The 16,085-nt window shown below is 42.2% G+C and overlaps 2 protein-coding genes across 2 annotated transcripts; both read right to left on the bottom strand.

Moving 5' to 3' along the window:
* Positions 1–641: 641 nt before the first annotated feature.
* On the bottom strand, positions 642–1,454 carry LOC109929830 (testis-specific serine/threonine-protein kinase 6-like). The gene has a single exon (XM_020529413.1). The coding sequence runs from the start codon at positions 1,452–1,454 to the stop codon at positions 642–644; it is 813 nt and encodes a 270-aa protein (XP_020385002.1).
* Positions 1,455–11,485: 10,031 nt separating this feature from the next.
* tssk6 (testis-specific serine kinase 6) lies at positions 11,486–12,298 on the bottom strand. Its single transcript, XM_020529425.2, has one exon. The coding sequence runs from the start codon at positions 12,296–12,298 to the stop codon at positions 11,486–11,488; it is 813 nt and encodes a 270-aa protein (XP_020385014.1).
* Positions 12,299–16,085: the final 3,787 nt, after the last annotated feature.

Raw genomic sequence — 16,085 nt, 5'->3', positions numbered from 1 at the left:
AATTGATTGTTCTTTTTCCTTATGTGATGTCATATGTATGTAGGTCTTTTTTCTTCTCTTTCTCCCTCATCCTCACTCAATTTCCTGATACTGTCTCCCTTGATGGCACCTGTGGTGATACCTTATAAATTGCTAGTTCTATAAGCTTGAAAGAACCAAGGCCACATGGACATATTCAAAACTATATTGTTATTCCCTCTCCATCTCTGGGTAAGGATCCGTGCACTCTATAATATCACTGTGGGTGGACATACACCTGATGGACTGCAATGCTTCAAGAAAGCAGCCCAGCACTCCTTTCTTGAGGGCAGTTGGAGATGGGCAACAAATGCTGTCCTTGATAGTGATGCCCATGGCCCATGAACAGGAAATCAGGCAATGGTGAATGCTGGGAATTCTCAATCCCAGAGAGCCAGAGAACGTCAAAGATTGGTCATGGTTTTGTTAATCAGCCCCTATTTCTTAATGTCTTATGACAGTCGGTGTATGTACCCAGTTTTAATGTTGTTGACAACCAAAGTCTGGTCCAAAGAAACTTTTCTTTGACTGAAACCGACTTACCATCTTGGAAAACTTAGGACAGAATCTGCAGGAATAATTCAACAAGGCTCTTGTATTGACCCTCTTTAGAGCATATTCCTTTATTTGCGTTCTCTAAACCATGCATGTCTTGTAACTTGGTTAGCCGTTGGACGCATCGGTGGACTGAAAGTTAACAATTTCTCTATCAAAGACTGGCACTTCTCCTCTATCGTAATCTCATCTGGATAAATCACACCCATAAGTTGTTTCTCTGGTAACTTGCTGATGCTGGAATCATTGAATGGCATATACCCAGTAACTATCACGTACAGGATGACTCCCATGCTCCAGATATCATACTTTTTGGGGTCGTAAGGGACTCCCAGGAGGACTTCTGGAGGAGAGTAGGCTGCAGAGCCACAGTAGGTAGTACTGAGCTCCGGATAGCCTCGGCTCTTCCTCCCAAACCCGAAATCTGCCAGCTTCACCTGCATCTGCTCTGTCAGTAGGATGTTCTCACACTTGAGATCCCGATGGACAATGTCACGCTCATGAAGATATTTGATGGCTTTGGTGATTTGAGAAAACAAGCACTTGGCTTCCTGGCATGAGACACAGGTTCTTTGTTGGATCAACTGTAGAAGATTTGTAGAGACCAGCTCCATGACAATGTAGACTTTCCCATTACGAACTTCAATAAACTCATAGACATGGACAATATGAGGATGCTTGATCCCTCTCAAAATGGCCAACTCCCTTGGCAAGAACTTACTGGCAAAATCCTTTGGAACTTTTTTCCTATCGACCACTTTGATTGCTACATTTTTGTTGTACTTTTTTGAAATGGCCTCTTTAACCTTGGAGTAGCTGCCTTCTCCTATAGTTTTTCCCAGTTTATAACCTAACTGTGCTAGTAGTTTGCTCCCCGACATGTTACACGGCCATCTTGTTGAGGCAATACCCTGATGAGCGAACTTGTCCTATCAATGCACCTGCTGTAATAATTTGCAGTTGTGAAGTTTCCTTTGTGTCACACCCCCAACCCATCACCTTTTATAGACGTGCCCAAATGCTTTAAAATAACACTGATTGCAGCGACTTTGCAGTGAAGTATATATTGCTTGGCCACTTCCAGTTGGTGATCTTCACCTGAACTTTCCAAATTGGCCAATTCTTTGTGACCTCATAAAGTAATGCAGCTCCATTCATTCTGAGGCGCAAACAAGTTTGTGTTAGCTTTTAGGGGATGTGAAGTAAGGGATCTATTTGCATTGCTTACACTAAACATAGCTTATATAATGACGCTTGTTTCTACATTGACAGGAGAGGGGTGACCTCTGACCTTGACATTTGAGTGTTATGAGATCACCCTGATCAAGGATAGGCTGGGTTGCATTACTCTCAATAAGCTGGTAGCCAATGGGCAAGGCTTCCCCAGCAGTTTTTCCTTGATTGGATTATTCCCCTTCCTTGAGGTTTCTATTTGGAGAATCTCAAGGAGTGTTGGTTCTCTCTCTGCTACGCTGCTGGATAGTCTGGGACTTTATTCCATGGAGCATCAGAGGCTGAGGGGTGACTTTATAAAATCATGAAGGGCATAGATAAGGTGAATAGCTAAGGTCTTTTTCCCAGGGTAGGGGAGTCCAAAACTAGAGGGCATAGGTTTAAAGTAAGAGGGGGAAAGATTTAAAAGGGAAGCAAGGGGTAAATTTTTCACAGAGGGTGGCATGTGTATGGAATGAACTGCCAAAGGAAATGGTAGAGGTGAGTACAGATACAACATTTAAAAGACATTTGGACAGGTACGTGAATAGGAAAGGTTTAGAGGGATATGGGCCAAATGCAGGTAAATGGGACTAGTTCAGTTTGGGGAAATCTGGTTGGCATGGTCGGGTTGAACTGAAGGGTCTGTTTCTGTGTTTTATGACTCCATGACTCCTCCAACCTGATCTGTCTGGGTTATCCGGAAACACAATCCCAGTAAAAATGTCCATCGGCCCCATGATAAAAAGGCCTCTTCAAGGGAAAGATAATAAACAGGAGTCTCTCCGTCATCCTTGTTCAGAGCAGGAGGAAGTCTTACCCCATTGTCTGTCTTTCCAAAAGGAAATCAAATTGTGCCAAGAGCCTGTGTGTGGCCTCAAATAGTAGTTAAAGGAAATATTCCAATGAAAAGGCCCTGAGAATCACAAAATTAAGTATTATTCAGAGAACAGACAGGCATGTCATCCACAAGAGTGGCATAATGCATTAAAGAAATGCTGGTTCAGACCCCACTGGGTTCTGGTGCCCAGTTCTGAGTATCCCAGTTCAGAAAGGATGTGGTGGTTTGGACGGGCTAAGAAGAGATTTACTAGAATGGTTCTGGAGACATGAGACAAGAAATTACATGGGAGAAGCTAAGGTTTTCTCCATTGTGTAAAGCAAGCTAAGAGGAGATTTGATGGAGGCTTGTAAAATGAGGAGGGGCCAGGTGATCGGGAGGCAACTGGCAAAAGAGGCAAGACATCACAAGGAAAAGTGTTTTTATGCAACTGGTGGTTAGCCATTGGGAATGCTGCTGTGCCTGATGGGATGGGTAATTTCAGCAACTTTTGAAATGGAGTTGGATAAAAACTTGAAGAAAAAGTCACAGGGATACAAGGAATGGGACTTCCTGAGCTGTTCTTCAAAACAGCTGGCACAGACTTACTGAACTGAATGGCCTCCCTGTGTGTGTGCTCTATTTTCCTATTCTACATTTCCTATTTAAAGGTTTCCCTTTGTAAGCAGAGAGTTGATATAATTTGGTTTGATTTATTTTTCGTGCTCAGGCTCCCACGTAGTGTCACTCACCCAAAGGTGCCCTTTTAAAGAAAGGAATGGCTTCCTTGAAGTGCCTTTGATCAGGGAGCTCAGACAGGGAGACAATGCTAATGTTTTCTGAGGTAGTTTGAAGGAACCTTAAGGTTTAGCCTCATTGGGAATATCCTCTTCTTTTTATCCCAGGTTAGGCCTTGACAGTTTTAACCACTAACTCATTATTAACAGTCCCCATGTTCTTGGGATCAATGTACTTTTGAAGTAAGAATATTGTGAGCCTGTTTACTGAGAAGCCCCAAGTTACCTGTTTTACATTATCAGCATTAGACAGACAGCACAATAGAGCTGAGGGGTTTATGAGGAACTAATGAGTTAGTTGACACAAAGTTTGAGTTTTAAAAGCCTATGTCTCATAAACAGAGGGAAATCTATGAGGGGGGTGAAGACACGCAGATTTAAAATCCTGAGTAGGAAGTAGATCAATGAACATTGGTTTCAATGGTGAGGACTCGGAAATAAGACAGTGATTGGAAATCAGAGAGGAACAATGACCACAATATTATTGATCAAACTAGGTTGGCTTGAAGGGAGTCTGACTGGAGACTAGCGAGGAGATGGACCTCATCACATCACAGTTTATCCAAGGAAGATTTTTAAGTTTTGAACAGATGTTGGCTTTATGAAATAATCAGTTGATTGTGGTGAAAGAAAAACTGGCGTGTTGTTTAAAGGCCGTGACAAAGACAGTTGGATGTTGCGCGTGAGACCAGAGGTGCTAACGACAATCTCAGTACATGAAGAGGGACCCAAGCTGGAGGTGCTCAATGCTTGCCTTCACTTCCATATACACCCAACAAATAAAAACAGCAACTTCCCCTTGGCCCCTCTTCCTCAGCTGATGGTGTTAATCTAACAATGTGTCACTCCCACCGCCTCATTTCTGTAAGCAGTCCTTGTGTGCCATGACTGAGATGTTGAGGGCTGACCCATTTATCTGTGCTATGCAAGGGAAACATTTGTATCACTGAGCCTGACCAAAAGAGTCCTGTATCTCTCCACAGATGCTGCTGAGTTTCTCCAACAGCCCTGGAGTTTTAATGTCAACAGCCAGAGTATTTTGCTGTTGTTACTTCGATGAGTTTGAGTTGTGTTTGATGTCAGGGTGATTGCTCTGTGCTTAGGACTGTAAGCTCTGGAATAATTGACATAAACATCTCTAACTATCCTTCCTTCTTAAAACCTCTTTGATGAAGTGTTTTAATGTCTCCTTCCTTGGCCTGTTTTTTTTCTCCTGACAATCAGCACTTTTAATGTATGTAAATTCTAGTTGTGGTCATGGCAGGAAATTGATTAACTTCTGAAGCAAGCAGAGATGATAGGGAAAAGACCATTTTTGCCAGGTTAGTCCCAAAGCTGGTAAAATGCCATCCCCTAGTTGTCTCTCAGAGACCTCCATCACTTTCCTATCAGTGTCCTCACACAGTCTCCTTTGGTCTTCTGAAGAGTTTTCTCATCTATATCATACCAGAGATTGGGACTCCAGTTAATGAGGAGGAATTGGAGAAACTGGGATTGATCTCCTCAGAAAAGAGAAAGTAAGATTTAATTGAGGCTTTTAAAAACCATGAAGGCAAAAGGGCAGTAACTGAAGAGCACAGATTTAAAATAATTGGCAAATAAACCAGAACTGAGGCGGTATGAATTCTAGAGTCATAGAGCTGTAGAGCACGGTAACAGACCCTCCGGTCTAACTTGTCCATGCCGATCAGATATCCTAAATAAATCTACCATTTGCCAGCATTTGGCCCACATCTCTCTAAACTCTTCCAAATGCCTTCTAGATGTTGTAATTATACCAGCCTCCGCCACTTCCTCTAGCAGCTCATACCACATGCATGACACCCTCTGCACAAAAAAGTTGCCCCTTAGGTCCCTTTTAAATCTTTCCCCTCTCATCTTAAAACTATGCCCCCTAGTTTTGGACTCCCTCACCCTAGAGAAAAGACCTTGACTATTTACCCTATCCATGCCCCTCATGATTTTATAAACTTCTGTAAGGTCATTTGACATGGTGATTGATTATAATCAGGAGCATGATGCATGAAAGTCTGATAGAAGCAGAATTAATATTAAGTTTCAAAAGGGAATGGGATAAATGCTTTAACAAGAGAAAACTCACACGGCCAGAGAGAAAGGGCAGGGAATGGGGCTGACCAAAAAAAATCTCAGATAACAAGGTGTAGAGCTGGATGAACACAGCAGGCCAAGCAGCATCAGAGGAGCAGGAAAGCTGACGTTTCGGGCCTAGACCCTTCTTCAGAAATTTGGCCTGCTGTGTTCATCCAGCTCTATACCTTGTTATCTCAGATTCTCCAGCATCTGCAGTTCCTACTATCTCCAAAAAAAATGTGATCCTGTTCCACCATATCAGTGGACTATCAAACATTACAGAAATTATTAATCTGATAATCCTGTCATCGCAGAGACATCACTGCTGTAGGTGTGTTGTTGACACCATATAGATTTTATTCTGGAGTTACTGAATGCATCCCAAAACCATTCCCGTCTGGATCTATTGTCGGGTCATTGATAAGAGGATGATTGCTACAGTTGGTTGGCTAACAACTCCAATTGCTGTTGTAAAACTTTATTTGGCTCCTACATTAGTTTTCTCTGAAAGGGCAGTGTGATATTAATTATTTTTAATTAGCCTCTTCAAACATGAGAAGACATGCACGTGTGTGTGTGTGTGTGTGTGTGTTCGTGGGGTGTTGGTGGAGTTGAGCCAGGACTTCCCATCTAGAAACAAGGATACTAGCTCTGTGCCACAATGTTGTCAGCTAACACGCTTTTGAGTTTGGATCCTTGGAAGTGAACATCGGTCTGTAAGTTGACAATTTACAATGTGTAGTGGTGTAAATATTAAATCACATTGTTATCAGTTTAGCAATGTGTATGACCTGAATCATTTCGCTGTGTCTTTACCATGTGCAGTTCTTCAATCTACACAATGACAGATTGAACTAACATTCCAGGAGACTTGTTTAGAAATGGACACTTGTTTTATTAATAATAACATGCAGGGTAATAGTCACAGTCTGGTTCATTTGCTCCAAACAATATCATTTATCACTTGCATGTACACAGTGGCTGGATGGCAAAGAGGAACCTTATTGGCTCTAAATTGAGACACCCCTAGATCATGAAAGGCACTACACAAATGCAAGTTCTTTCTTTCTTACCATTTGACAGGAAAATAATGGGACTGTAATGCTGCCTCAAGTGGCCACTTTGACTTGTTAAACAATGGACTCATCTGCATCTGGCCCAGGGCAGAAGCTCTTCTTGTTTGAGATCCCTATCTGTTCTGAGCCTTTTACTGATTCAATAGCTGCAGAGAGTCCTGTTTGCAACAGCCGGACTTGCCAGTTTTTTTCACAGAGGGATTGAGATCAAAGGGTTTCCAATGTTATAGATGATAGGTATATTTCTGATTACCCAAACTAACAGACTCTGGGAGAAACAACATCGATGTATTTGTCTGCATGCACTTGTTCTGTGGTAAACTCAGAATGAAATACACATTGCACTTAAAACTCCAGGCTTTTTTCTTTAGGAAACCATTTCAATTGTTCACTTTGGAAACTGATTCAAAAGAAAATCCCCAAATTATGGCATATCTCACCATGAAGGCACGGTGGCTCAGTGGTTAGCACTGCTGCCTCACCTGCGCCAGGGACCCGGGTTCGATTCCACCCTCAGGCGACTGTCTGTGTGGAGTTTGCACATTCTCCCTGTGTCTGTTAAAATTGCCCATAGTGCCTGTGTTTAGGTTAGGTGGGTTAGACATGAGGAAATTAGGGGAATGGGTCTGGGTGGGATGCTCTTTGGAGGGGTGGTGTGGAATTGTTGGGCTGAATGGCCTGTTTCCACACTGGAGGGATTCTGTGATTGACAGAGATCATTTTGGGGCAGCACGGTGGCTCAGTGGTTAGCACTGCTGCCTCACAGCGCCAGGGACCCGAGTTCAATTCTACCCTCGGGCAACTGAGTTTGCACGTTCTCCCTGTGTCTGTGCGGGTTTCCTCCGGGTGCTCCGGTTTCCTCCCACAGTCCAAAGATGTGCAGGTTAGGTGGATTGGCCATGCTAAATTGCCCATAGAGTTCAGGGATGTGTAGATTGGGTGGGATGGTCTGAGGGTCGGTGTGGACTTGTTGGCATGAAGGGCCTGTTTCCACACTGTAGGGATTCTAACTAACTCTAACATCTAACTAGCTCTCCTGCCTTAAAAAACATCACCACAGGGCAGCTCTCTCATTAGAGAAAAGCTGATGGTGGTTTAACATGAGGGTCACCACACCTCAAGCAAGGAGAGAGGCTGAGAAGGAGAGTCCCTCATGGTAACCTCAGCTGGTGTGGAATTTGAACCCATGCTGTCGGTGTCATTCTGCATGGCAAACTAGCCAAACAGAAAGAGCTGCAGATGCTGGAAATCAGAACCAAAAAACAGAAATTGCTGGAAAAGCTCAGCAGGGCTGGCAGCATCTGTGGAAAGAAATCAGAGTTAACTTTTCAGTTCCAGTGACCCTTCCTCAGTTCTGAGAGAAGGGATTTCTTGTGGAGATGAGCTTGCTAGCAAAGCTTAGGCATTCTGGTTCACAGTCAATTTACTAACATTGACATAACTTACAAGCTCACATTTCCAGCATATAATTCACCCTCCTGTAATCTCAGTTGCTCCTTCTCTCAATTTTCTAATGTTGTCTTCATTCAGGTTCTGGTAGGGAAAGTCCAGAATGAGGGGATGTAACCTCAAAATTAGAATCAAGCCACTTAGGGCTTCAGGATGTCTGGGTGCATCTCTGCACAGAAAGGGCGCCTGGAACTCTGTCCCACAAAATACCTGCTGAGACTGGAAATCAATTGAAAACTTGAAAGGGATGGTAGATTTTTCTTCAGTAAAGGTTTCAGAGCCAAGGTGAGCAGATACAGTTAGGTCGGAAATCAGGCACAAGTTAACTGAATTTTGTAACAGGCTTAAAGGGCTGAAAGGCCACCTCCTGTTCCTGTATCCTCAGTTTTCAGTTCATTCTTTTCCCCTCAAACCCGTCTGCTTTCCCATTGGCTGCCAAGTTAAAGCATAACAACCTCTAATTTCAGCAATGTTCATCACTGCTGTTTCATTTCCATTTATTGTTATAAGATCTTCAAATCACCGTAATCGCAAGAATATTACATATCCCTGGAATAATGTGTGTGGTCTTAGTCTTTCTACATTAGGAAGAATTTATTTGCCTTATGAAGGGTCCAATGGAGGTTCACTAAAATTGATTCGGGGACAAAAGTGTTGCCCTATGAAGAGGGATTAAGTAGAATGTATATTTATTTGAATTTTGAAGAATGAGCGGTTTTCTCATTGAAACATACAAAATGAGCAGAGTACTTGATATGATAGACACTGGAAGATTGTTTCCCCTGGGGCTGGAGAAACTAGAGCAAGTTTCAGTACTGATACAGAAATAAATCCCTTCTCTCAGAGGGTTTGTGAATCTTTGGAATTGTTGACACCAAGGAACTATGCTTAATTACGGAGTGTTTTCCAAATGATATTTCAATTCATGCTTGGGATGTAGGTATCGCTGACTGGACCAGCACTTATGGAATCACAGAATGCCTACAGTGTGTGAGCAGGCCATTTGAGCCATTTTGCCCACACTGACTCTCTGTAAAGCATCTTACCCAGACCCACCCCCACCCCCTATCCTAACCCTGTAACCCCACATTTCCCATGGCTAACCCACCTAGCCTACACATCCCTGGACAGTTTGCAGCAATTTAGCATGGTCAATCCACCTAACCTGTACTGTGGAATGAGACTGGCACACCAGGAGGAAACTCACACACAGACACAGGGAGAATATGCAAACTCCAGACACACAGTCTCCTGAGGCTAGATTCGAACCTGGCTCTGTGAGGCAGCAATGCTAACCCATGGGCCAACATGCTGCCCAATTTATTTCCCATCCCTGGTTGCTTTTGAGAATGTGATGGGGAATTGCCTGCTTGAACCACTGCAGTCCATGTGCTGTAGGGACACCCATAATGCTGTGATGGTGAAGGTTCCAGGAACAAAACCATTGGTTGGCATCAAGCTTCTTGAGTGTTGTTGGAGCTGCAATCACCGATAGATTTTTGAGCATAAAGGAAGAAAAGGGATTTGGGGATCAGGTGGAAATCAAGCATTGTTATAGAATGTTAGTCATCATTGTACTGAATGGCAGAAAAGGTATGAATTGAAAAATGACCCACTCCTAATCTTTTTCTTATGATCTTGGGTATTTCAGTGCTATGTATTGCATTTACCAACTTGTCTATATTCTTGGGTTCATTTTAATCTGCCACACTCCCCACTCAATGTGAGCTAAACCGTACACATGTGTGTCATGAGAATTAATGTATTACTCCACATACAGGCTGAGTTAACCTGAACTAAGTTAACATGAAATAAAGACAGGAACCTGGTTTTACTTTTTAAACTTAGTTCCAGTTATCTGTGTAACAACAGTAAAATAACAATGACACCATGCTACTGCACATTGGCATTTCACATGAAAGAAATTAATCTTCACTACATTCTGACGTACCATCAAGATCAGGAGCCCTTCTCTCTGCAGGTTCCTACTTTTTAAAACGCTTTTTTGTCTCAGCAGAGTTCTGCTTGCAAGTTCCAGTTTGCCTTTTTGGAATCTGTATCTCTTAGAATTATCACAGGCTTTGCAGGGCAAGGATTTTCAAACCCAATTGATAAAAGATTACTTTCTGGTGATCTAGACTATATGAATCAGATTGTCTGATTTAATAGATGACCGTGGGAGGCTTCAGGAGTTGAATGGCCAATATCTGTTACTATGTTCTTTCTTAAGATAGTTAAATTGTCTATTAATTATTTGTTGGCAAAATCAGTTTCTATTTGGTATATCTCTTGTGCTCCACTTGTTTTTTAAATGAAAGTTGTGATTATACAAACACCAACTAAAAATGTATCCTAAATCATTTCAGAAGAAAGATGATCAAAACATCTTGGATGTTGACTTTAGGTTTTTGTATATATGGATTTCTCAATTGTAGAACATTTCCCAGTTTCTAATAGAGGTGAGAGATTGTCAAATCATTTCATTTGATACATCTTGATCAACCAATGTCATGGCTGTTTAATTCAGGGCAAATTTTAATTTTCAGTTCTTTCCTTCTTATATGCAATTAAAGATAGAGTTGACTGTCTATCCATCACCTTCAATATTCACTCCTTCTGCCACACATTAGCAGCAACGTGTGCCTTCTACAAGATGCATTGGGCAACTTATTATGACTCTTTCAACAATACCTTCCAAACCCACAACCTGTACTACCTCAAAGGACAAGGTTTGCACATGCAAAGTTCGAGATATGCACCATTTTGATTTAGAACCATATCACTATTCCTTCATTGTCAATGAAGTCTTGCAACTCCCTTCCTAACAGCACTGTGGGTATCTCTACACTGCAGCGCTTAAGAAGGCAGCTCTTCACCACCTTCTCAAGGACAACAAGGGGTGGCCCATAAATATTAGCCAGTTATACCCACACTCCAAGTTTGATTTGTTTATAAAGATCCTTTTATCCCCTTCTCCCTCATGCTTATCAAGCTTCCCTTGGAATATATCTAAACTACTCACTGCAGTAGTGAGTTCCCCTCTCTCACCGTGATCTGAGTAAAGAGGTCTCTCCTGAATTCCAGATTAGATTTGGTATTATCTTATATTTATGACCCCTAATTCTGGACTCACTCAAAAATGGAAACATCATCTACACTGTCAAATTCCTTCATAACCTTCTGGTACACATTTCTAATCTCTAATAAGTTTGCTGTTTCAAAGCTGCCAAATACCTCAGTGATGATGGCAGTAGTATGTATGTGACAACAGCCAAACTGGTTTCCCTTCAGATACAGTTCACCAGGTAGAATCTCCTTCAAATCAAAAGCTCCGATAGTGACTGAAAAAGAAAGCTTGTGCATTTTCAAAGCTTTAATTGCAAGTGGTTTTAGAAACGTTGTTACACTCATTATGGTAACACTATGAAGAAACTAATGTTCATGCCCCATAGGGTTTTTGGGTCATTCTACTTGTTGTCTCTAAGCCATACGTGCTTGACAATCTGGTTGGCAGCTGGTCGTCCTGAAGGGCAAAACTGTAACAGTTCCCTTATCAAAGATTGGCATTTCTCCTCTAGTTGGATGCTATCTGGGTAGACCACTCCTTTCTGCTGGCTCTTGGGTAACTTGCTGATGTTTGAATCATCAAAGGGCATGCACCCGGTCACTATCACATAAAGAATGATGCCCAGGCTCCAAATGTCGTACTTTTTGGGGTCGTAGGGGACCCCCATGAGGACTTCAGGAGGGGCATAGGCAGCAGAACCGCAATAAGTGCTGCTGAGGTCAGGATAACCATGAATCTTCTTGCCAAATCCAAAGTCGGTGATCTTTACCTGCATTTCTTCAGTCAACAGGATGTTTTCACACTTGAGGTCTCGGTGGACAATGTCATGCTCGTGAAGGTATTTGACAGCGCAAGCAATCTGCGTAAAGAAATGACGGGCTTCATTGCATGGGATGTGGCCCCTGTGTTGAATCAACTGGAGAAGATCTGTTGCTGCCTGCTCCATAACAATGTAAAGCTTCCCATTGCAAACTTCAATGAATTCATAGACCTGAACAATGTGAGGGTGTTTGATTCCTCTCAAGATGGCCAACTCCCTTGGCAGAAACTTATTGACAAAGTCTGGTGGAGCCTTCTTCCTGTCTACTACCTTTATGGCAACATTCTCCCTGTATTTCTTGGAACTCCCTACTTTCACTTTAGAATAACTGCCTTCACCGATTGTTTTCCCTAGTTTATAACCTAACTCTGTAAGAAATGTGTCTCCGGACATGGTGCATGGCCATGTTTTTTTTTAACCAATTTTTTTGAGGTATTAGCCTTATGAGTAAACCAGTTCACACATGTGCTGTAATAATTTGCAATTATGAAGTTTTTGTAGGCATCATGTACCTGGCGGCCATTTATAGACATAGCCTTGGAAGAAATGTTTCAAAATGTTGGCAAAAATCCTGCCTTTTTGATTCTGTGAATGCTCCCAACAAGATTATAGTGCAGGAACATTTGACGGGGAATTAGATAGTAAAGAGTTGAGTGACAATGCAAAGTTTATGTCATTGCCTACATCATCTTGAGAGTCCTCGTCCATCCCAGGTTCAGTAACTTTTCCATTTCAGCTCAGAGATGTATCTCAATCTTGGAGATCGCTCCATGTACAAATTAGTGCTTAAATCCTACACGGTTTGTGTTTTCCAATCTTTACAATTGTACTTGATTGTAGTCTATTTGCTTTTGGACAGAGTGATGATGCACTGTAGCGAGGTCTGACGACATTATCTTGATTGCGCCATGGATGACAGCAGGTTACCTTTGAACTTGCTTGTCGAGGGGAGAGGTCAAACATACACTCTGACCTCTATGACATCACAGGTTTGATAGGCAAAGGAGGATTTCTTGACCTCGCCAGTATAGCAGGCTAATGTGGGATCAGCTGTTGGGCTATAGGCAACTTCACTCACTGAGATGTGAATGCCGATTTGATGACGAAACATGAGGTGGGGAGATGTAGGCCTGACTCATGAGGAAGCCACTCTCCTGATTGCTTACCTTGTAGCACAGGTAACTCTGGTATATTCAATAAATGAAAAGGTACCTCTCTGCTCCCTCAGACATGAACTGCACAGAGGGCTCCTCAGGTGCACCCGTTATTTTGTGGAATAATCATTCATATTTAGAGGGTTCTGGGGAAAGAGCCAGGGCATCAGACCAATTGGATACCTTGACAATGAAACAGCATTAGACTGGTGGGACAAATAGTCACTTCCTGGGCTGTATTATTTCATGGTTGTATGAGTTGTACAAACTAAATTGTACAATTTAATAATTATAAAACCAGCTGGAGAAATGTTTGTAATGAAAATTAACACGAGGAAAAATGAATTGTAGAATCATAATGGTTAGAAGGACAATATGGAACTAGGAATATAATGCATGGAACTACAGAAATGTTTAACAAGAAAGAAAATTAGTTAAGGAATTATAATAGAGGATATAATGTTAGGCCAATGATTTGAATGTTTTGTTTGATGTCACCTGGAGGTGTAAATGGAAACCTTTCAGAACTCTGCCTGAGGGAACTCTCTGGATAAGTTAGAATCCAGAATATTGTTCGTTGATTTCGAACGACTGGGACTTGATTGAGTGAACAGATTTTTTGTTACTTTTTCTCACTTTCCACTGCCCTTTGGGAGACTCTTGCCTCTAAGGTAGTGGATTCAAGCTATTTTCCCAGGAGTTGTGCACACAATCCAGTCAGCAGGGATAACTGAGTGGAATAGATTGGGACAGCGGAGTCTTTGACAATTTGAAATCTACAGAATCAAAAAGGCAAGACTTTTGCAAACATTTTGAAACCTGTCTACCTGTGACACAAATTTCAAAGAATTATGTACCTGAACCCCTAGGTTCTACAAAATACCTTTCGCTGTAGACCTTTGGAATACACAAGCCAAGAGGTACAAAGTCATCTATTGGAGATTCAGTCGATGCCCTGAAGCAGGAAATGGAAAAAGGCGATATAACAGAGGTAGATCTGGGTGGTCTTTATATGAGAATATGAGGTTGAAAGTTCAGTCCAGGATAAGCATAAACAAACAGTGTGGTATGGCCTGAGGAAGTGGCCAAACAAGAGGAATGGAATTTTTGGGGTAAGTAAGGAGTTTGGCAGGCACGAAAGACAACATCCTCAGTCTTCGCAATCTTCCCAACTGGTGGAAATTTCAGACAGGTCCATAAGATCATAAGAAATAGAAACAGCCCCTTGAGCCTGCATTACCATTCAGTAGGATCAAGACTGACCTGATACTCCTCACATCCACTTTCCTACCCTTTCCCTGTAGACTCTGTGATCTCTTCCAGAGGGCACACAGCTGACAGTGCAGCACACCTTCAGTACTGCACTGAAGTGTCAGGTTAAATTTAGTTGTTGTGAAGCTTTAACCTATGTGTATATGTCCCCACTTGCCTGGATGGGTGCAGCTATAACAACGTTCAAGAAGCTTGACACCGTCCAGGACAAGTAGCCTATTTGATTGGCATCACATCCACAAGCATCCAGTCCCTCTACCACCGATGCTCAGTACCTGCAGTGTGTACTATCTACAAGATGGACTGCAGAAATTCACCAAAGATCCTCAGACAGCACTTTCCAAATCCATGACCACTTCCATCTAGAAGGACAAGGGCAGCAGATACATCAGAACACCACCACATGCAAGTTTCCCTCCAAGCCACTCACTATCCAGATTTGGAAATATATTGCAGTTCCTTCAGTGTTGCTGAGTCAAATTCCTGGAATTTCCTCCCTATCAGCTTTGTAGATCTGCCTGCATCACATGGAGGCAGTGGTTCAAGAAGGCAGCTCACCACCACCTTCTCAAGGTCAGCTGGAGACATGCAATAAATGCTGGCCCAGCCACTGATGCCTATGTTCCCGAAGTGAATCAATGAAAACAAAAGAATTAGAAGCAAAGCTATCACGAACTGAGTCAAGGGAGCAACATGAATAAACTTAAGTAAACAAGTGGAACATGTAACACCAGTAACTCTCTGAGTTCCAAATGCAGTAGACGACATCACTTGTGACCAGATCACTCTCAGCCATAAACATAAGATAGAAACATTGGTTACTGAGAGAATGGTAAAAAAAAATGTGGAACTCACTACAGGAAGTGGTTATAATGAATGGCCTATGTATTTTAAGGGGAAGTAAGATGTTTATATAAATGATTTGGGTGAGAATATCAGAAGCATGGTTAGTAAGTTTGCGGATGACACCAAAATTGGTGGTGTAGTGGACATTGAAGAAGGTTATCTAAGATTACAAAGAGATCTTGATTGATTGGGTCAATGGTCTGAGGACTGGCAGATGGAATTTAATTTGGATAAATGCGAGGTATTGTATTTTGGTAAAACAAACATGGGCCAGACTTATACAATCAATGATAGGGTCTTTGGTAATTTTGTAGAACCTAGGGGTTCAGCTACTTAATTCTTTGAAATTTGCGTCACAGGTAGACAGGGTGGTTAAGAAGGCATTTAGCATGCTTGCCTTCATTGCTCAGACCTTTTGACTATAGGGGTTGGGACATCATGTTGAGGTTGTACAGGATGTTGGTGGGACCTCTTCTGGAGTACTTTATGCTGTTCTGGCCGTCCTACTATAGGAAGGATATTGTTAAACTGGAGAGTGCTCAGAAAAGATTTACCAGGATTTTGTCAGGAATAGTGGGTTTGAGTTATAAAGAAAGACTGGACAGGCTGGGACTTTTTTCACTGGACTGAAAGAGATTGAGGTGTGAACTTATAAAGGTTCATAAAGTCATGAGGGGCATGGATAAGGAGAATAGCAAAGGTCTTTTCTCTAAGGTGTGATGTGCAAAACTAGGGGGCATATTTTTAAGGTGAGAGGAGAAAGGACATAAGGGCAGTAGGAACTGCCGATGCTGGAGTCTGAGATAACAAGGTGTAGAGCTGGATGAACACAGCAGGCCAGGCAGCATCAGAGGGGCTGGAAAGCTGACGTTTCGGGTCTGGACCCGACCCTTCTTCTGAAGGGTCCA

The sequence above is a fragment of the Rhincodon typus genome, chromosome 29 (assembly GCF_021869965.1).
Source record: "Rhincodon typus isolate 14 chromosome 29, sRhiTyp1.1, whole genome shotgun sequence".
Lineage (NCBI taxonomy): Eukaryota > Metazoa > Chordata > Chondrichthyes > Orectolobiformes > Rhincodontidae > Rhincodon > Rhincodon typus.
This window is presented reverse-complemented; position numbering and strand designations above follow the sequence as displayed.

Coding starts and splice junctions, on each gene's coding strand:
- LOC109929830 (XM_020529413.1), bottom strand. CDS start 1,454: ATGTCGGGGAGCAAACTACTAGCACAGTTAGGTTATAAACTGGGAAAA.
- tssk6 (XM_020529425.2), bottom strand. CDS start 12,298: ATGTCCGGAGACACATTTCTTACAGAGTTAGGTTATAAACTAGGGAAA.